General features: G+C 44.8%; 1 protein-coding gene across 2 annotated transcripts in view; it reads right to left on the reverse strand.

Moving 5' to 3' along the window:
- The window catches only part of SGPP2 (sphingosine-1-phosphate phosphatase 2), a 119,784-nt gene that overhangs the window by 62,866 nt on the left and 33,825 nt on the right, over positions 1-23,093 (reverse strand). For both annotated transcript variants that reach the window (XM_084779665.1, XM_084779666.1), the window contains exon 2: positions 2,485-2,643. In XM_084779665.1, coding sequence (XP_084635791.1) covers positions 2,485-2,643 — 159 coding nt within the window. The remainder of the gene's footprint in view (positions 1-2,484; positions 2,644-23,093) is intronic.

The raw sequence follows: 23,093 nt of genomic DNA on the forward strand, positions 1-23,093 counted from the left end.
AATAATACATAAATGCCAGAGAAGTGGGAATACATTTTTGATAATAAGTTCTTAAAATTTGACTGTGGAGAGGGGTGGGGGCAGGGAAAACCACAAAGACACATTGTAGCTGAACCAGAATTCAAACAGCAAGTACCAGGTTTCCCAAAAGCTGGTCCCTGCTGAGCAAGCTATTTTAGGAACAGAAAAACTGCAGGCCAGAGACATTAAGTGCCAGAAGACAGACATCTCAAACCCAAAAGGCTTAAAAGGAGCCCAGAGGTCACAAAGGGCAAAACGGTTGGGAGGTGTGACATCTGTTTCCCTAAACTAAAGGGAAAGGGGCCAGCAAGATGGCTCAGCAGGTAAAAAGCACCTGGAAAAATGTCTGATGCACTGAGTTTAATCTCCTGAACTGAGCACTCACTCCTCACTTTGCCCTCTGACCTTTGCACATATGCTATAGCACCTCCCACACAAACCAACATGAACACAAAATAAATACACACAATTCAAAGTAAATGACTAAAGCAAAGGGGACATCCAGAATAAAGGCATGCAAATGTTTTTATTTAATGCTTGGCTCAAACCCAAGGCTGGACAAGCTAGGTCCGGTGGTTCAGGCCTTTAATCCTGGCACTCGGAAGGCAGAGGCAAGCAGACCTCTATGAGTTCAAGGCCAGCCTGGTAAGTTCCAGGCTAGCAAAAGCTACACGCTAAGACCCTGTCTCGAACCCAGAAAAACAAAAAGCTTTCATCCCTGTACCACTGAGAAACACCTCCAACCCTGGAAAAGAACAATCTGAAGGACCAGCCTGTGACTCATCTTTGAACTAGTGTGCTATTAAGGCTAGCCCGGGCTCTTATCTTTTGTTATTCGGTGGAATATCTAAAGTCCACCAATTTTGGATTCTTACAGATGTGATCTTACCGACAAATGCTATAAAATACCTTTGGGGAATGTGCCATTGCATCAAAATGTAAGGCAAGAGTTAAGACAGTCTGGCTTCAGATGTTAGCTCAGCGTTCCAAGCACAGCTGTCTCTCCCTATGGGAATTCTAATCAGATGACACAATCATGGACTCTCTTGTCCCTGCATCTAAGATGCTTTTTAACACTTATATGATATAGAAAAGGAAAACAATTACTTGATTAATGCTTTTCAGTTTTCTGGGATAAAATACCATTTTGTCAAGAAAACAAAAAATGTGTAACTCACATTGGGAAAGTAGTTCACTTAATACAATGCTTGCTTAGCAGGCACATGGCCCTGAGTTCAATCCACAGTATTGCATGAATAAAACCAAGATTGGTGATGCTTTCCTATAATCCTAGCACTTGGGAGGTGGACAGGAAGATCAGAAGTTCAAGGTTAGCCCTAGGAACTTAGTGAGTTTGAAGCCAGCTTGGGATACATGGCACCCCGCCTGAAGAAAAGTATGTTAGGAACTGACTATTACAGTGAAAGGCATGTACATAGTTACACAAATTACATGCACATGTACACACCACACATCACACATGCTTACATACACACACGCAAGATGTTGCACACACACATACAGGGAAAGGTAGAGAGGGATTGAGGAGGACAATCTGTCTTCCACACACATGTGAACATGTGTGGGTACATGTACAACACACATACATGGCTATGTGAAATAAAAACGACAATTACAATAGAAACATCAAAACCACCCAGAACTTTCTCCCAAGCAAGGCTAAGAGATAGGGTACTGAGAAAACTTCTGGAAGAGGCTCTACTGTACACATGGACTTGTCACAGCTGTCTCTTGTGTTACTCCCTATAGCTGTGGGTCTCAACCTTCCTAACACTGCGACCCTTTAGTACAGCTCCTCATGCTGTGGTGACCGCCAACCAGAACATTATTTTTGTTGCTACTTCATAACTGTAATTTTGCTACTATTATGAATCATAACGAACTAATCTCTTATATGTAGGATATCAGCTATTCAATGTACGTGAAAGGGTTGTCTGACCTTCCCTCTTCCCAAAGGGGCCACGACCCATAGCTTGAGAACTGCTGCCCTACAGTTAGGCACTCTGCCTCAGACATTTTGGTCTCTCAGATGTATGAAGAGTTGTTGCTTTGCACTGCTTGGGATGTCTAGCCTATAGCTTCCAATTATTTTGATGGAATTTTACTAAAATAGCCTTTTGGAAGGTTCTACCCCATACCTCACATACCTCACAAAGCTGCTTTGTTCCCTGTTCGGCATCTCACTTCTTTTCTGGTCTTGTTTATTTATAGGAAGGGGAAAAAAATCAAAGTACTGGTTTTTGTTTGTTTGTTTGTTTTTTTCTTTGCTAGCAAGATGCACTTATAGTTTAGGTTTTATCTAAAATAGACTAGCCAGCAAAGTCTCCTGTAGGTGGCTTTAAGAAAGAAAGAGCACCTGTGCAAGAGACTTGAATAGCAAGGCAGCTGGTCCCCTTCAGCGTGTCTGTGATCAGCAAATAGTAACAATGACAAAATACTTACCACCCATATCATCACCAGTCTCCTGGACAGGTAAGGATCGATGTTCCAGTGGGTGAATGGGAGGAACGTGATGTAGAACACTTCCTGGCCCAAAGCGGCTGAAAACCGGAACAGGTAATAGTAGAAATAATTCTTCACAACGTGCTTCTCAACATAAGCCTGAAAGACAGAGGCCAGGAATTTGTGAGTTCACTCAACAAGTCTGCGAAAACGTTGCCTAAAACTCGCCACCAGGGCCCTGCCTCCACCTGTCTCATTAGGATCAGCCTGTATCATTGATGAGCATCTATCAGCCCCAGCTTGTCCACTGAAGCACAGGTGACAGCAGTGTCTGTCTGTCTGTCTGTTGTTAGATGAAATATGCAACATCAAAGGCAGAAGTACCAGGAGAAGCACCCCTCTCCCTCCATACATCTGCATGTACGTGCATGCACGTGCGTGCACACCCACCCACACCGAGCCCAACCCTCTATCTTGCGTGTACAGAAGGAGGAGGTCCAGTACCATATGGGTTCCTGAACTCAGACAGGGGAATTGGGACTTCCTTCTCTCAGAGACATCTACTCATCCCACCTAAGTACCAACCAGGCCTAATGCTGCTTAGCTTCTGAGGTCAGGTGAGAGCAGACCCATTCTGGGTAGTATTGTATAGACTCCATCCCTTAGTCTCTGGAACACATGCATACAGCACCTCACAGAGTAAAGGGGGCTTTGCAAATACAATCAGACAATGAGGTGGGGGTGGAGATGCTTCCCTGGGCCATCCATGTAGGATCTATAGTCACAGGAATCCTTCACAAGATGTACTAAGGGTGTGGCACCAGGTTTTCTGGCCTGTTTCCCAAGCTTCCACTGTTGGGCATGCCTTTTCCCTTTCTTTCTTTTGTTTTTCTTTGTTAAGTGAACAACAAAAACATAAAAATCATCACTTGTCTCAGTCCCTTTCTCTCTCTCCCCCTCCCTCTCTCCCTCCCTCCCTGGAGACTGGGTCTCACTATGTACGTAACCTGGGCTGGGCTGGAATTCTCTGTGTCCCACAGTTGCTTCAATCCTGACATCGATCCACTCTGGCTTCCCAAGTGCTAAGCTTACAGGTGTGTGGCATGATGCCAGACTTAGAGAGAGAATGCTAATGCTACTGAAGTCCCACACATTATAAAACTGAAGTGCAGACACCGAAGAGGCGGAGGGAGGGGGACAGCATCAGTCAGCAGGGGCTCGTAAAGACTTACAGGTCTGCAACTTTGTTTTGACTTATATGCCAAGTCAGAGGTCTTTGTAGCCTCAGAGGAGAGAGAGGGGGGGAAAGTCACATGTCTTTATTCTGGAGACATCCATCCCTTGACTGTGAGGCTGAGAAGATACACTGTAAGCTGTGGATATTCCAGAGAGCAGATATGGCAGGAGGAGCTCTCATCCGCTGAGCGGCACGGTGGAGGATAATTTGTAGGAAACCATGTTTTAAAGGGCCAGTGCTTTGGAGCCCTTGAATACAGCCAACAATGCTTTCATATTTTAGGCATTAAAAAGAAGACGGCCGTGAACATTGTACCAATATAGCTATACTCAATACTGCTGGCTCTCTACCAGGTATGCATCTCTCTCCTCTTCCTCTCTGAGAGGCTCTGGTTTTTATTCCCCTGTCTCAGCCTCCCCCACAGCACCCTGGAACTCAGAGGGAAAGTTCAATGCCTTTTGTACCAGAAGAGGATCTGGATTCAATAGGACCAGTCACTATTCATTTGAGAATTCAGCCTCAAGTCAGGAGTGCACAAGAACTGCTCTGCGTGTGTTCCCTGGTGGCAGCGGGGGAACCTTGTATGTTAAAGGGGGAGCAAGCCTCGCTCATGGGGGTGAAACTTATTTCTAAGTGAATTTCGAGAGAATGGCAGTAGAGTGACTCTCAACAACAACGACAACAATGTTCAAAAGGACTTTTTTCAGGCAACATCTCCGGATATGTAACTAAATAACTTGAAAGCCAATTTTCACCACAAAAGTCTTGGCGGTTTTATGTACCCAAGTAAAATGGTAAATGCTCATCTTCTTACAAAAAAAATAACCTTGGCGTTTCAGAGGTGAGGACATGGGACAATGGGTAAAGCGTTTGCCGTGCAAACAAGAGGACACGAGTTGAGAGAGCTCTAGGACCTACAAAGAGCCAAATGTTTTATAAGTGTACTGGCTGGTTTTGTGTCACCTTAACACAAGCTAGAGTCATCAGAGAGGAAGGGGCTTCAGTTGAGGAAACGCCTCCAGTAAGACATTTTCTCAATTAGTGATCAATGGGGGAGGGCCCATCCCATCCCTGGGCTGGTGGTCCTGGGTTCTATGAGAAAGCAGGCTGAGCAGGCAATGTGAGCAAGCCAGTAAGCAGCACCCCTCCATGGCCTCTGCATCAGCTCCTGCCTCCAGGTTCCTGCCCTGTTTGAGTGTCTGTTCTGACTTCCTTTGATGATAAACAGTGTATAGAATAGAAGCATAAGTCAAATATATCCCTTCCTCACCAACTTGCCTTTTGGTCACGGTGGGGTTTTTTGTTTGTTTGTTTTTGTTTTTTCCTGCAATAGAAAGTCTAGCTAAGCCAATGAGCATCTGTAATCCCAGCACTCCTATGGCAAGATGGAAGGCAGGGACGGGGAGACTGTTCAGAAACTCATGGGTCAGGGAACCAACAGTGCACAGCAGTGAACAACAAAGAAATGCTGTCTCAAACAAAGCGGAAGGTGAGGACAGGCAGTCGAGGTTGTCCTCTGACCTCCATGGCACAGGCGCACGCTCATTCACTCACACACACACACACACACACACACACACATACACACACACACACAGATTTTTGTTTTTGGAATTTTTTTTATTAATTTATTCTTGTTACATTTCAGTGGTTATCCCATCCCTTGTATCCTCCCATTCTTCCCTCCCTCCCATTTTCCCCTTACTCCCTGATTTAAAAAAAAAAAAAAAAGAACAATCTGAGTTTCCCTTGAAGGGGATCTCAGTGTGTAAGGCTTCACTATAGCTTAGGAAAGAACCAGAAATCCATTTCTTTTGTATGTGTTGGTTTGCTCAGGAACCACTAGAGAGACAAAAACAACGGTTAGAAACGGAGATGGTGAGGGGCCCCCAGGCGCTGGGGCCGTGTTTCAGGGCCCTTGTTTAGGAGACAAAGATTACAGAAAAGAGTGACATAGCACAGATCATTGACAAGCAGGGTGACAGGGAGAATAGCTCTTAAAATGTTTGAGTACTTGTCCCTGAGTGTGACTTCTCTTTGTCTTTGGGATGTGATTTTTTTTTTTTTGGTTTGTTTTATTTGTTTGTTTGTTTTTTGTTTGTTCCTTCCCAGTTAAATACATGTTAGGATTTTCTCTACTATTAAGACAAAAGCAAATGCTTTTTAGTTGCATAGCATCTGTCACACAGCCAAATAAGAATGTCTGGTGAACAAGGGTGATAGGACGGAAATTACCCCCACAGGCATTACTCCAGACTGCAAAATGTGTCATCGACTTTTCTCATTAGTGTATCTTATTGATTGCTTGTGTTTTCCTAGGGCATTTTTTTTTTGTGGTGATCTCGGTTGTCTTATCTTATCTTTCCTGTTTGTCTATGAATTTTCCAACTGCCCGTTCTCCCACATCAGGGTTTCCCATCATGGCACTGCAGGGGGGCTGCTGGGGTTGTTTTGGGGGAGCTTGTCTTCTGCAAGACTACTGTCAATGAGTGAGCAACAAGAGAGGGGAGCCAGGGTGGTGCCTGAGTGAGACAGCCAGTGCCCAAGGCGTGTGGCCGTTTGATGTAGCTCTGTTCAGAATATCAGAGCAGTGTTTAGTTCTCCAAATACAAACCCAGGAGTCCTAAATGCCAAGGATACTCACCCAGGTCAGTGTGGGTGAATTTTAAGAAGGGCTGATCTAGACTGCAGAGAGGCCAATGCCCAAATGCCCAGGAGACAGAGTGTGACCTTGGGGAAGTTGGCTTGTCTTTCTGACCCACACTGCCCTTGATGGTAAACGATGTGAAGGACAAAGTCGATTGGTTCAGTTGTTTTATTATTTTTTTTCAAGCATCTACCTCTGAGCTGTGTCCCTTGCTATCAGACTCCAGACCAAGCAGTGCTGATTTCAAACTGGCAATCCTCCTGCCTCACTTGACCTGAGGGGTTATGGGGTGAGTGCCACCATGTCTGGCCTCAGTTGCTTTTTTGTTTTGTTTTGTTTGTTTTTCTTTTTCCTTTTTCTTTTGAGAAGATTTCTCTGTGTAGCCTTGGATGTCCTGGGCTCACTTTGTAGACCAGGCTGACCCTCGAACCCACAGTGATCCACCTGCCTCTGCCTCCCAGAGTGCTGGGATTACAGGCGTGCGCCAGCACATCTATCTTTTCTCAGTTACTTTGTATTGTATGGAAACAATGCATAAAATATGATGTTGACCCCAGAAGTGTTACATAATAAAACTGAATATCTTCCCTCACAGGCTGGGGAACCTGTCTTGAGTGACATTTGTCTTACTCTTCCAAAGCCTCAGCATCACCCATTCCCGGCAGTCTGGCAATCAGTTTTGAGAACCACTAAGCTTACTCTCTTCCTGGCCCAAATACTGCCTTCCCTTTACGAACCTTTGGTTCAAAGCATGTAGGTTGTTCCAACCTGACTCCGAGGCCTCTAGGGCATCTGATAAAGTCTGGAAGAACCTTTTGGCAAGGCCATGTTACTATTCTTTTTTCGCATCAGAGCTATAAATATGTCTTCTGCCAAAGGTCAAGTTCAGGATAGTGCACTATTGCAACAGGGTTGGAAGGAGTCCAAACTGAGGGGACAGCCTGCAAGTCTAAGCAGGCACTTTCACCAGGGACAGTACATGGAGCTCATTCTCATAGGCTGAGAGAAATGAAGCCCATTACGTACTTATTTTTAAATGACCCTTGTGACCCACAGGTTGAGAACTGCTTATCTATAAAAAGGAGACTGCTTGAAGAAGAAATGAAAACCAGACATAGGTCATTTACTTTCCTTGAAAAGGCACTGACAGGCAAAAAACAAAAACAAAAACAAAAAACAGCCTCTCTCTCTTCTCTTCTCTTCTCTCTCTCTCTGTGTTGTAAATAGAGGGAACCTGGTAGTCATTGCAGTTGACACCAACCTGGTTGGTTGAAAAAGTTGGCTGTTCTATTTCTAATCATGGTTCTTTAGAATGCCAAATGGCTGGCTGACCTGATTAGGGAGAGGGTAGATCACAGAGCTAGGTGGTTAGGATCCCAGGCCAAAGGGCTAAGATGCTGTGATTACAGCCAGGCTGGCTCACCACTCATTGTCTGAATAGCATCACACCAATCATATGATCTCACTGAGCCTCAGTTTCCCAATTAAGTAAGAATAGTAATAGAACAAGCCACAAAAAGATGTTGGGAAGATGAAGAGAGGGAATTTCTCAGTGAAAGCTAGGTGTTGACATGATGGTGATGGTGGTGGTGGTGATGATGATGGTGATGATGATGATGGTAGTGTTGGTGATGATAGCGATGATGGTGATAATGATGGGATGGTGGTGGTGATGATGATAGTGATGATGGTGATGATAATGATGGTGGTGGTGGTGGTAGTGATGATAGCGATGATGGTGATGATGATGACGGTGGTGGTGGTGATGATAGTGATGATGGTGATGATAATGATGGTAGTGGTAGTGATGGTAGTGGTGGTGATGATAGTGATGACGATGATGGTGGTGGTGGTGATGATAGTGATGATGGTGGTGGTGAGAGGAGGGTAGTGATGATGACCCAGAAGGTAATGATGATGGTTGTAGTAAAAACAGTGAAACCTTGAGCAAAGTGCTTTTCAATTCTAATGGACACCCAAACCATAATTTGTTAAAATGCAGATCAATCTGGGCAGGACTGAGCAATCTAAGCTGCGCCCAAGGGATGGTGATGCATGCTGAGCACACCCTGAGTAATAAGGATCAAGTGTGAAGGATTTCAAAATACAAAAATAAGGCTTAGGTTTAATCCCCAGCCATAGAGGATACAACAAATGGAGACAAGAGTGTAAGGTAGTGTAACTAAAGCAACAGATTAAATGTTGGGCAAAAGGAAGCCTCCTCAGAACTGTGCCATAGGCTAAGTGCAAGAATGGAGCAGAGTCAAGCACCTTCCCCAGAAAAGACCACGAAGGAAAAGCTCAGGAAACACACACTCCAATGAAATAGCAGTCAGACCAGAGGGCTGACTCGTTAGCAGAATAAAGTAAGCTGGCTTAGGGCTCCTGGCCTTGATTTGGGAGAAGTCTACAAAATTTCTGGATAATAAACTCAAAATTAGTAAAGAGGGGGTTCACAGGTTTGAAGGCCAATCCTGCCCTCTCAGACCAGTGTAGTCCAGAAAATAAGCCTCTTGTGTTGACCGGGCAAGGACACTTGAGCCACCCTAGTCCTTGCCCGGAAGACGAGCCTCCCATGTGGGAGGGGCATCTGTCCATAGGGTCCCTGTGGCACTGTTTACTTTTATACTTAACTAAAAAAAAAAATCTGACTTTCCTTAGGGTGAAATAAAATCTCAGAGGAGAGCATAGCATTAAGGTCAACACTGGAAATTCTAACGTTTGCCTTTTCTAACCCAAGCTGGCTGGGTTGGGAATCTTCTGCCATTTCCCACCATGTCTCCAGTATTACATGGTAGGCCTCACCCTAGCTGGACCTCCAACTCTTTATCGTCAGTGCCCGGTGGTTGTTCCGTTCCTCCAAGCTCACCCCGGGTCATTATCAAGGTGACTCTTGCCATGCTTAGGGTTATAGGAGGAGACTGATGTCAGTATGTGGGATACAGATGATACTCCTGGACCAGGAAGTCACAGGAAAAATGCCTTCCTGCGGAGAGTAGTGGCACCAAAGACAGGAGACCGAGGATTAAACCTCTCTTGTTGGTTTTGCTGACTCATGGTCCGTTTTCAGCCAGAATTTCTACTCAAAGCAAAGGCACCGGGAAGGTCAAATGTGAGGAACATGATGCCTTCCAAAGTCTTGCTCCTCTTACCTCTTTTCTGAGAGGCTGGGTTTCCTGATGTGCTCTTACAACATGCAGAGAGGGAATAATGGTGAAACAGACCCTCTCCTCAGCTACTATAGGGTCCCAACTTGGCATATAAGCATGTCAGGTATAAACCATTAGTGCCTAACATAAAATAAAAGTTTTTAAAAAGCAAGCAATTTATAAGCCGGGCCATTTCTATAGACCATCCACTTATCACAACCACTTTAGCGTTGGGAGATGGACAAGAAGCAAGATTGTTCTACTTAGTAGTTAAGTCCAAGCATAAAACCACAGACAGAAGTGTAAGATGACTGACACACATGGACCAAGGGATGGCCTTTAAGTGGTTAGCCTGAGAGCTGAACTCTAGATATGATGCAGGCACCGAATCTCCTGGGGACTACAGGCCAGAGACAGACTAAACAGAAGTTGGTTCTGTGTGCTAGGTGATGTGTCTGAATGGCAGGGAGGGAGCTAAAAGCAGAAGCTACATATAGCTGAAGTTTGAGACTTGGCCTTGAGGAACAACAGCGTGTTCAGTGGAGCATTTGTTGTGGTTGTTTCCAGACAGAAGTCCAGGCTACCCTGAAATTCACTATGTAGCCCAGGCTAGCCTTGACCTTCTAAATGTCTGGGTTATAGGTGTGTGTGTGTGTGTGTGTGTGTGTCTGTGTGTGTGTGACCCCACCCTGGTTGTTGGAACATTTTTAAAGAGACTAAGGAAGTTATGACTTAATCTACATTGGGACGACCCATTTTTATATTTTCCTCTTATTTCTTAAATTAAATAAGAGGTGATTTAGGACACAGCTCAGTGGTAGACAGCATAGCACACTTAGAATGAACCTAATCTCAAGATCAAGGATCAATAAAGGTAAACAAATAAAGAAATTAATTTAATGGGAAAATTACTGGCAATGATGAACTCAGAAGCCATGAAGGTGTCACATGGATTTTGCTATAAGGCAGGCATGTCTTAGCCTGACACAAATCTATCAGCTAACATGCTTCCATCATGTTGAAGTGCTATTTCTTTTTTAACATTAGGGGATCAAGGCCTTCTAGCCTATAAGGTAAAATAGAATGACAGAGATAAAGAAGGAATGGGAGCTTGCAGAGGTTTCATCTTTCATCTGTGAGTCCAGCTTGGATTACAGGTTGGGCGATCTAGCTGCTGTCTTCTCTGAACTCAGGTGATTAAAATTTCAAGATGTCGAGACTCAAGGTCAATACAAGTGGAAGGATGACTTCTTCGAACAAAAGCTGGAAAGGAAACTGCACGCTAATCATTGTCTTCTGCTTTGTTGTCCCCCTCTCAAGATCCCTCTGTCTAGGTCCAAGACTACCAGGAAGGGTGAAGGGGTCTGGGCATTGTGTGGCTTTTTTTTTAATTAATTTATTCTTGTTACATCTCAATGGTTATCCCATCCCTTGTATCCTCCCATTCTTTCCTCCCTCCCATTTCCCCTTATTCCCCTCCCCTATGACTGTTTCTGAGGGGGATTTCCTCCCCCTGTATATGCTCATAGGGTATCAAGTCTCTTCTTGGTAACCTGCTATCCTTCTTCTGAGTGCCACCAGGTCTCCCCGTCCAGGGGACATGGTCAAATATGAGGCACCAGAGTTCATGTGAAAGTCATACTCCACTCTCCACTCAACTGCGGAGAATGTTCTGTCCATTGGCTAAATTTGTGTAGGGGTTTAAAGTTTACTGCCTGTATTGTCCTTGGCTGGTGCCTTAGTTTCAATGGGACCCCTGGCATTGTGTGGCTTTTAAAAATGGTAGCTACATCCTTGAAATGAACCAACTGTGGTTTTCCTGTGGCCAGTCCTTCAGACCTCCCCTCATCCTCTGAACACCTCATGTCTTCTCTGTCTTTTTCTCAAGGAATAGTGACTGTGTTGTATAGAAGGATTTTAATCCTGCAACATGGCTGCTTTGGCTGGAATACACCTGACACACCCTCCTTGTATACACATTTAATCCCAAACAATGAAGGTGAAGTTAGTTGGTAGATGGAAGCATCTACTGTGCGTTTGAGGCCAGCTTGGTCTACAAAGTGAGTCCAGGACAGCCAAAGCTACACAGAAAAAAAAAACTGTCTAAAAAAAAAAAAAAAAAGGAAGCATCTAGGTTGGAGTTCATTTGTGAGGCCAATGCAGGTCATCAGAGATAGCTGAAGCCAGAGAGCAGCACAGAAAGAAAAAGAGGAGGCAGTTTTACTGGGAGAGTTTTACAGAGGCAGATTGGAGAGAGAACAAGCTAGACACCGGTGAAGACAGAAGGAGCCAGAGAATGAGAAGGAGCCAGAGGGTTAGATCAGATTGCTAGACTTAGTTTGAGGCCAAGCCAAGCAATTCAGTCAGAAGGTGAAAGAAGCCAGATTGAATCAATCAGCTTGGAGAGGAATCTGAGCCAGAACATCTGAGTTGAACCAGGCAGCCAGAGTTCAAAAAGAGCTAGAATGGATGAGCTTATTCAACAGTGAGTCTCAGAGGCTGAAATCATTCTTGGCCCAGCTAGATTTGATTTACAGAGGCTAGACGCTTCCAGGTCTAGGCCTAGGTTAGCAGATGGAGGCTGTAAGCTTCAGAGATGACAATTACATCAGTCAAATAAAAGTTACTGTAACAGTGTTGAGCATCCTCTGGAATTATGAGCCTGGGCTTCCACCTAGGAAAACCCCAACAGCAGGACACGATGATCTAGATCACCCATGACCTTGGGCCTGAGTCTAGGAATGGGTCTTGCAATTGAACACATCTTGCTTCCTTATTACTTTATAACCTGTGGGACCTAAAACGCAGTGCTTTGGGTTAGCTTAAGAACAGAATCAAAGCCCAGCCATGGTGGCACAAACTTTTAATACTTCTATTTGGGAGGCAGAGGCAGGTGGATATCTGAGTTGGAAGTCAGCCTGGTCTACAGAGTGAATTCTAGGACAGCCAGAGCTACATAGAGAAATATTGTCTCAAAAAACCAAAATAACACAAACCAAACCAAAGAAGAAGAAGAGGAAGAAGAAGAAGAAGAGGAAGAAGAAGAAGAAGAAGAAGAAGAAGAAGAAGAAGAAGAAGAAGAAGAACAAGAACAAGAACAAGAACAAGAACAAGAACAAGAACAAGAACAAGAAGAAAGAGGAAGAGGAGGAAGAAGAGAAGAGGAAGAGGAAGAAGAAAAGGAAGAAGAATATAATAATAATAATAATAATAATAATAATAATAATAATAATAATAAAAAAAAAGAGGAAGAAGAAGGAAGAGGGAGAGGAAGAAGATGAATAAGAGAAGAGGAGGAGAAGGAAGAAGAAGAGAAGAAAGGAAGAGGAGGAAGAGGAATAATAATAGTAATAATAGTAATAATAGTAATTATTATTACAATAAAAAGAAGAAGAAAAAGAAGGAGAAGAAGAAGAAGAAGAAGAAGAAGAAAAAGAAGAAGAAGAAGAAGAAGAAGAAGAAGAAGAAGAAGAAGAAGAAGAAGAAGGAAACCAACCCAGAATGGAGCAATGGGTAAGGAGAGAGGAATGTCAGCATCTGCAGAGAGGACATAGACCTGAGCCTCTGCAAGAGCATTTGCTCCACAGATCAGAAGAGCAATTGGTGGTGGTGGTGGGGGGGGGGGGTGACACAGAGAACAGAAATAACCACTGCCATTTCTAAAAGGAGAGCAAGCCAGCTGTCCTTCAGACTTCCAAAACGTCTTAGGACTATTTTTTAAAACATTCTGGATCCGCTAAAACCCAAAACACTTGTGCCAAACATTTTTTCCATTTAATTTTTAAGCTCTTGTGTGTTGGGGGTGTGCTGCAGATGTTTCTGATTTGTTTATATTAACTTATCAAAATGACATTTGGAAGATCGAGGTGATGTTTAAGAAGCTGCCATATAAATTTTGGTTCATTAGTTCTAATCTGGAAAACTACCCCCACCATGTGCATTCTCTCTCTGTCTCTGTGTCTGACTATCTGTCTGTCTGTCTGTCTGTCTCTCTCTCTTACACACACACACACACACACACACACACACACACACACACACACGGGTAGGGGCTGTAGAAATGAAGAAAACAGACACAGCAGGGCAGGCTTGGCTGTCTACTCTAACCACTCTCTGTTCCCACCTGGTCTGAACTCCCTCAGTGACTAAACCAAGGGCTTTGTGACACTAGGTAACAGTTGTATCACCCAGCACTACCCATCCCTTCTTTTTAAAATTCTTTTAATTAATTAATAATTAATTAACATCCTGATGGCAGCTTCCCCTCCTTTCTCTTTTCCCAGTCCCTCCCTCCCTCCCCCAGCTGCCCCTCTTCCCTTCTCTTATCCTTTCCTCTATCCTTCTTTCTTTGCCTTCCCTCCATCTTTCTTCTTCTCGCTGGTTTGGTTTGCCTTCAGGTTTTTGCAATTCTGAAAACACCCAGGCTGGACTCAAACCTTCCTGAGTGAGGATTGTGGGCCCGACAGGACACCCAGCACTACACTGCAGCCTTCAAAAACATTTTCTACTGCTTTGAAAGAAATGACCAAAGTTTAAGTCACCAAAGTTCAGACACCTGTGAGCTTTTCTCCTCAAAAATCTTTTTTTACCAGTGTCGGAGTTAAAAAGCAAACATTTAAATTAATTGTAACAAGCCGGAAACCCAGTGAACTCAATACCAAAGTCAAGGTTTTATCTGAGGACTTCCTGCTTCCTTCTTTGTTGGCGCAGAACTTCTGGCTGGCTATTTTCTTTACCCAGGATTATCATGGGAGAAGTGTGTGTGCTGTAGAGAAGGAGGTAACATGGAGGCCATGCTCTGTGGAATACCCTCTCCCCAACATCGACCTTAAATCTCCCCTCCATTTCCCACAGCTCTAAAGGAAGCAGGGACCCGAGACAGGAAGACTTTGAGAAGCAATTTCCCTCTTTGAGCCATCCCACCCTCCCAGGGGCGACTTGTCATCACCCGGGCAACAGACACCATGGGGAAGCAGGGATGGACCAGACTGGGAAAGGACATTATGGAAATGGGAGAGGACATTTTGTCCAGAGGGTCTGGCCTTACCCACCCCACTCCTAAGACTTTTCCCATGGAAAATTTCTAAGATAGTCCGTCAACTTACTCCATATTTTCAAATTGTCATTCCCCACTGGAAGGGTGGGTCTAATGAAACTTAAAATCACAAAAATAATAAACTCAGGAAGAGCTTTGAAACTGTGTGTACACACATAAAAGAAACACTAAAGAAACAGCAAGCAGCAGGGGAAACAATGAGTTCCACACCCAGTCCGCTGCTGACCCTCTGATTTCTTTGTGCCTTGTGGCTTATTTTTTAACTTTATTTTGTAGATGAAAGTTTGAGCTTTTTATATTGCATTTTCTTCCCTGGGATCTGATTACTACTTGCTATTTTCTGATTAACACATTTCACTTGAAACCATCTGAAAATTCAAAAATAAAAGCCAGATTACCTATTGCCCCACTCCTCAGATTCGGCCTCTTTGAACATTTCGACTGTTCCCTCCCACTGCAAAAACGTGAGTGGTGATATGTATTTTCACACAATCGTAACAGCATTCATCTTAAATGTTGTAGTATGACTTAACATGCCCTGAGCATTTCACTAGGTCTGTGGGCATGTGTTTTGTCTTTTTAAGAGGCAGGATTTTCTGTGTGTAGTGCTGGCTGTCCTGGAACTCACTCCATACACCAGGCTGGCTTCAAACTCAGAGATCCACCTGCCTCTGGCTCCAGAATTCTGGAACATACTTTACATCCTGGCTCTGTGGCCATTTTTTTTCTCTGTATTAAACTCTCTCCTTCACTGCTGTATTGGAGGAGGCAAAGGCTGGCAGGGGTACCCAAGAAGTCCCACTAGTGGTTACATGAGCACACCTTTTTTTTCCCCCCATCTAGGACACTTCCTGCCTGAGTTCCTTGCCCACCTCTGCTGGAGCACATGGAAGCACCATGTTTTCTATTCTTGCTCTCTACCTGATCCTCTCACACAGCCACACTGAGAGTGTGTGATCCCTGCTGAATCTTCCCAAGGTTTTAAAATCTCTCTTCTATACTTTCTGCCTCCTCACTGCCACAATAGTTCACTATATATCCAAGGCTAGCCTCAAATCCATCCTCCTCCCGCCTTAGCCTCCAGAGCAACAAGACTGCAGTATCGTGTCACCCTGCCTGACTTGCTCTCTTTCACGCTTTGCAAAAAGCTTTGGGGGATATTCTTTAAAGGCCACACTCAGGCATATTGTTGAAGAAATGAAGAGCAGCTGTAGAATAGGCATCAGCCACAACAGGCGTCAATGCAGAAGGACTGCTCTGTATCCACTTTACAGAGGGCAAGGCAAAGCCGCCTGTGGGTTGGAAGTCCATGAGCCTATTCAACTTGCTCAAACCATCGGCTGACATAAAGGGAGAAGAGGACATCTGTCAGAGGGCCTTGCACCCCATGACGGGTTTTGTTGGACACCCCTCTAAGCCTCTGCTGTGAGCTGACAACAGCAGCTTCTTTACGGAGGCATCGGGAAGACCAAATGGACACGCATGTGAATACACTGCGCTGAATCGGACACGTGGCATATGCTAGGCTTAATCGATGGTAGGTGTGCTCGCTTTGTTTTTATTAATAGTACGAAGTGAAAGGATTTCAGAAGGCTATCCACTCTCAGGTGGGATACACAGCAAAGAAAGCAAACAAATTAAAAAGGAGAAAGAAAAAAAAAATCAGGATGGAAGAGAAAGAGGCAGGGACGGGGAAAGGATGCTCTTCCTGTGAGTGACCTCCACATGCTCTCGCTCTCTATCTGAAATTAAAACCGAGAACTCAGAGAGCCTTGAGGTCCCTCCAGAGGATGACTAACGCTTGTGTCTGTGTCAGGCCTTGGCTTTGCCATGTGGGATTTGATGATAGTTATTTAGTAAGAAACCACAGGAACAAAAACAATTTGATGAAAGCCAGAGAAAGTGAGTCTTTCTTTCACGGAAGGCAACTGAATGCCACAGGCTGAGCGCCGACCCACCCTGAGTTCTCCCGCAGGCTCTGGGCTTCAACCAGGTTCCACTACCACTGGCACAGGACACTTGGGATTCCTGCTGGGTAAATATGGACTGTGGTTCCTACACCTACAGAAACAGACCTCGGGGATGGCCAAGTGGCCGAGTGTGGTCCTCATATCTTTCCACGGGAAGATGCTTTCCAGAAAGTACTGGCTGACCTCTGACCCTGATATGTCAGAAATGGCTAGAAAGCTATGACTTCTCAGTAAGGAAGGAAATGATGACCTGTCTGTGATGTCTCCACACATACAAGGAAGACAGTAAATAAGTCAGGATGGCCATGGGTTCAAAGACTTGGAAGGGAGAAAAAGAACATTTTGGAGTCTTGTAACCTCATATCAGAATGGCTGATGTAGTCAGAGTAGTGGCACACAACTTTAATCTCAGCACCCAGGAGGTAGAGACAAGGGGCTCTCTGGAGTTTGAGGCCAGTCTGATTTACATATGGAGTTCCAGGTCAGTCAGGTCTACATAGAGAGACCCTGTGCTCAAAAGTAAACTAAACAAAATATAACAAAGATGGCCGACAAAGGTCCAAGTACACAGAGCCCCACCTATATCCCCCTCTTTTCTACACCAGAAAGAAGCTGCCATATTAAACCAGTTATGTATCTCCTGAACGGATGCATGCTTCTCTAGTTAAAAAGATGACTTCAGTAACATCTAAGTCCTTGTCCTTTGAAGAGTGGTTTCCTGACAATAGTATGGGTGTCATTTACAAATTCAGAATTGTAACCCCATTTGAACCTACAGAGTTCCTAGGAATTGTAACAAGGGTTTCTCATGCTTTTCTTGCACACTTAAATGCAAGAGCACTAATGTGTGAGCTAGAACTTGGCTGTGTCCCCTAAGAAGCCATTAGACTGCAGAACACACTGGGATCCTGTTACAGTCGGGAACATGAACATGCCTACAGATGCTGGTTTGTCCATTTCTTAAAAATTTTATTTTCATTTTGTGACATTCTGGGGCTCTGGGGCTCCACTAATGCTAGGAAAGTTCTCCATGGGATACACACCCACACATCCCCAGTCCTAGTGATGCATTGTAGCACTGTCTCCTGGGCGTGGCTTTTGTCATTGGTCATTAGAGCAATGTCGATTACCTGTTGAAATGGCTCTTTGTTTACAATCAAGATTCTCAGAATCTGTGTTTTAAAAACCAGGCGTGTACCCATAATCCCCGATTTAGGGAGGTGATGGCCAGCCAATATAGCCTAGTTGGAGAGCTCCAGGACACTGAGAGATCCTGCCTCAAAAAACAAGGAAGACAGCTACTTAGGAGTGACACCCGAAGCTGACCTCTGGCCTGTGGGGTCACAAGATGGCACATGAGGGGCACATGAGGCACCATCTCCTCTAAAGATTTATAAGCAGTTCACAATTGCAAGAAGTGGGACTCTTTTGTGGTATGGTGTAGTGAGTGCTTAACCCATAAATTGCCCACACTCCTGTAGCAAACCCCCTTATCTATTATCCTAAAAGTAATTTCAATTAAACTCATTGGCCCACCAAGCTAGAGCTGAGTGGAATTTTATCTTTGTTCTGTATTAATGCCTTACCTAGGATGAATAGACATTTATTTATTTACATATTCATAGGAAAAATCAGGAAGAGGCTTTACAGAGTACAGGGGCAAGAGGAGACAGTGGCTCTCATCATGGTATTTCCATACACATACACAATGCGTTTTGATCTTGTTCACCACCCCTGCTCTCTGTTGTTCCTGTTACATTCTGTTGATACCTTTCTCCTCTCAACTACCCTTCTACTTTCTTGTCTTTTTTTTTTTCTTCCAGAAGTGGATCTCAGAGGGCAACTCTGACCAGTGTTGCCCCATTCTGGGTTGACAGAGAATGGCAGGACACAGAGGTCGTTCCCACACGGGAGTGCTAAAAGAGCCAATGCTACTTAAGAGAAAAAGTCAGCCCGCCTTATTTCTCTCACCAGCACCTACAAGCTGAACTCTGTCTGTGGTTTAGCAGTTCCACATTGTCCCTACTCACAGGGCAAGTCCTTCTGCGGGACTCCACACCGAGCAAGGCCAGTCTTCTGGATCTTTCTCCAAGCCTCTGGGACCCTAGCATTCCTTGCTCAAATGCCCCAGCCCGTATGACACACCTGTTCATGTCACACAGCTCACGTCAGGCCTAAGATGAACAACAGCTCTGCCTCAATGGGCACTGCTCTAGACCTGAGGCGGAAGCTGGTCTCAGGGTCATGGGCAGCCTGACGGGTGTCCTGGAGAGTTCCATGTCCTGGCTGTCTTCCTAACCAGCAACATTCCCTAGGGAATTCTAGAGTCCGGAGGTTATAAGTTCTAACCTAGCCATCCAGGTTCCATCAGAAGCCAATAGTGCAACAAACAGTTACCCGTCTTGAGCCACGGAGTCTATGCTGGTGTATTTGTCTGCGGTCCCCGATGCCTCATGTTTGGAAAACATGGTAGTTAAAAAAAAAGACAGGAAGTGGGGAACAATAGAAAACCCCTGAATAGTTTATAGCGTTAATAAAGCATAAGGCTCTGCCTGGGCTACTTTTATGCTTCTGAAGGATGGGAAGAGCAAATCCTTTGGAAAAAAAAGAAAGAAAGAAAGAAAAAGAAACGCAGGTCCCAGGAGACTGTTTTTTTAATCACGGCAGCTTAAGGAAAAACTGCAGGGAACAAGAGGGGTTTAACCGCTAGAGTTGAAAGACCCTTTCACGGCTCTTTGATTCTTCTTAACTAATAATTTGGTGACAGGACCCAGAAGGGACAATTTTGTTCTTGTCGTCACATGCAACCCACAACTTAAGCAGGGAAAACAGCCTCTCCTTCTGCGTTCCCTCAGAATAGTCAACTTGTTTACTTGTGAGCAGTGAAGCCACGGTCAAGCTCATGTGGTCTCCGTGCCCTTGGTAGCAGAGAGATGTCACTCACGCAGGGTACTAGCAGGGCTGACTCCCACACTCATGGATCCCCGGGACATGCCATCCCAATCCCTCATGCCTTCTGTCATCTGGATTCCTTGTGAGAACATGCCACATTTTCTTCATAGGAATTAACTTAAATGTGGTAATTTGTATAGCGCATGCCTCAAAATTCCAATTGTATTTGAAATGGGCCTGGTGTCCATTGGGGGGGGGGCATGGCGTTGAGCACAGATAAGGCTGGATTTGCAAGTTGCTGGAAGCTGCACCGTCCAATGTGGTGCCCATGTGTGACTGTTTAAATTTAATTCAATGAGAAAAAGTCCAGTTCCTCTGTCATGCTGGTCGCATGCGATGAGAGCTCCACAGGCACATGTGGACATCAGCTACCAATTTGGACAGAGTGGTACAGACCACAGTCGGGGTGTGCTGTGTGTGAGGCTGCTTTCTTTGTGGTTCTACCAAAGCTGCCTTCACTCACTGTGTTATCGGAGTATTCTGATTTCTCAGGGTGACTTTTTTTGCTAGTAAAAATCATTCTTTTTTCTTTAAAAAAAAACTTATTATATTTACTTATTGTACGTGTGTTTGTACGTATGTGTGGATGTGTCTGTGTGTGTGTGCATGCACACACGAGTGCACATACAGGTGCTTGTGATTTGGTAGGAGGACTAATTGATTCTCTCCTTCTACTGTGTGGGTTCTGGGGACTGAACCCAGTCAGGCTTGGTGTCTTTACACACAGAGCCTTCTCATTGTCTCACTGCCCTCTTTTTTTTTAAAAAATGGATTTATCATTTCATACATGTATACAGTGCATTCCAATTACTCAGACCCCATCCTTTCTCATCTTCCCTACCACTCCTGCCAGCTCTGTCTCCCCTCTGCAGGTTTCTTGTCCATGTCCATGTATTTTTGTTTTGTTTTGTGACCTACTAAGTTTACCCATGGCTGTCTGAGTGACCACAGGTTTGGAATTACACAGTGGAGTCTGGTGGGATCACAGGTGGGTACACGTTTGAAGATAATGACAGCCCTCTAAGTCCAACTGTAGCCAGCAGTAAAGCAAGGAAACACAGGGCCTTAGGAGCCTCTCCCTCATCTGTGACTGGTTGCTGACAGAGCCATTTTTGCACAGGCACAAAGCACACAGCCTCAGTACTGTGAGCTCATGATTGCAATGGCTACCATACTCAGAAGACAGCATTACATACACACCTCCTGGCTCTTCCGTTCTTTCTAACCCTTCTTCTGTCTAAGCCTTAGAGGGGATGGTATAAATGTCCTGCTTAGAGCTGCACACTCTACTGTCCCTCCCAGGCTGTTATTTCAGACAAGGTTGCAGCCTACACTCTATGTAGCCCAGGCTTCCCTTGAACGTGTGATCTTCCTGCCTCAGCCTCCCAAACGCTAATCAGGCTATGTCACACTACCCAGCCCATTTATTCTTAAATCCTAAAAGTAGATATGGTTAACAATATTCAAGTAATTCATTTTTAAAAGCTGAATTGTATGGCATATGCATATCTCGATTTTTAAAAAAATAAGAACTAATTAGGATGGATAGATAACTCAGGTGGTGAAGTACCTAACCCCTGGAACCCATGATAGCAGCCCAGTGTGGTTGGGCACAATTGGGCCCTCAGTCCTGGGCAGTAGAAACAGGCAGATCTCCAGGCTCACTGGCAAGCTAGCCTCATCTAATGAGAAACCTTGTCTAAAGAAAGAAGGAAAGTCAGTCAGTCAGTCAGACAGACGATCTTGACCCTTCAATGCCTCCTAATTGTCCTCAGAATGAAGTCCAAATGCAGAATCCCAGGCAAGAGCCTGAGCTCTGCCTCCGCTCATCTCTCTGCCATTCTGCACATCTCTTCTCCTTTCAGTGCTGCACGCTCCCTATCTCCTGTCGATCCCCGATTTCAGAGTGATGAGCACCTTCCAGCTGCGTGCCTGTGCTGGCTGGCCATGTCCTCTGCCTGGTGTCACTTTTTCACCTCAGTGTTGCCTCTTCTCAAACATCTCTCCCAGGCGCCTCCTCTGGCCACCTCCTCCACGGCTCCTGCTCCACACTTGTTTTACCTTCCACATCACATTCATCACGCTGGTGTTTTCTTTTTAATTTTTATTTAAGTAATTTATTCAGATTACATCTCAATTGTTATCCCCTCACTTGTATCTTCCTGTTCCCCTGCCCTCCCTCTTTCATCCTATTCCCTTCCCTAGATTTGTGACAGAAGGGGACTTCATCCCCCACTATAAGATCACAGCCTATCAGATCTCTTCCTCGTAGCCTGCTTACTCTTCCTCTGAGCATCACCAGGTCTCCCCACCAAGGGGAAGTGGTCAAATAGGGGCACCAGAGTTCATTTCTGAGTCAGTCGCTGTTCTCCACACAATTGTGGAGAATGTGCTGTCTGGTGTTTTCTTAGTCTCATGCCTATAAGTTTGAGCTAGCCAGTGAACTCTCAGGAGGCAGCATTTTCAACCCCATATTTCTACACAGCCCTCAGAGTTTGAGTACAGCAGCCATAGCTGGATTTAGTAGATACTTGTTTAAGGACAAAATGGAGAGGGAGCCCACACGTACACTGGTTAATCACTTACATGAGCAAGTGAGTGTGACTCTCTCTGGGTTTTGACTTCTAAAAAAAACTAATGTATCTACCTCATGGACAATGTATCTTTTAGAGATGTGAAAATAAACTGCACTGTTGCACATGTTAAACATGATGTTCAGAACCCGCTAAGGAAATTCAAGCAGATGATGGTTATGATTTGCCACAAGTCCTCATGAAATAGCAGCTGCTGCAAAGGGGCTTCCACGCAGCCCCATCTCTCTTCGGAGTAAATATGGAGACAGGTTCTTTATCTTATGCTCTCCCATGTCTCACCCTCCATCCTTTGTTTCCATTCATCGGATACAATGAAGCCAAGTTGCTAAGAGATTGTGGTTAGAGGGAAAGTAAGCAAGAGATTCTGAAGCCTAGACGTGAGGAGGGTCACCTGGCCTGTGCAGGATGGCTATAGCCTAGCATCCCGGCCTTTGGATATGGCCCTGCAGTTTCAAGCCAGCTGCAGGGGCTGAAGCACAAATGATACGGGCTCTTATGTGCATCAAGATGGTTCTTAGGCCCTTTGTTGGTAGGAAATGAGACAGCCAGAGGATCCTGTGTGGACACAATGTTCTCTAAGTGAGCAATGTGACTTTCAAAGTGTTAATGATATAAAGAGCAACTTGCACCTTTAAGGTCACATGAAGAACATGAGAGCTTCATTCATAGCTACCACTTCACAAGTACTCTGAAAATTTGCCGCATCTCCCCTCTGTCCCCTCCCCCCCCCCCCGACTTCTCTTTAGCATGGCTTTTATTTATTTGTTAATTTTTAAAATTAAAGTGAAGAAACAGAGTGGGTAGGGATGTAATTCCAATAAAGAGAATAAGAATACACTGTGCCTTTGGTCAAAATACACTTTCTAAGTTGTAAAAGAAGTACACACAGGGGGGTGGGGGGCAGTGGAGAGTGATCAATCTACACGAAGCAAACTTCCACATGGGTGGGGGGGAGGGGGCAAAAAAGAGGAAGGGGAGAGGGAGGAGGGAGAAATGTCTTCATT

This window comes from Acomys minous, assembly GCF_964271855.1.
Source record: "Acomys minous genome assembly, chromosome: 4".
Lineage (NCBI taxonomy): Eukaryota > Metazoa > Chordata > Mammalia > Rodentia > Muridae > Acomys > Acomys minous.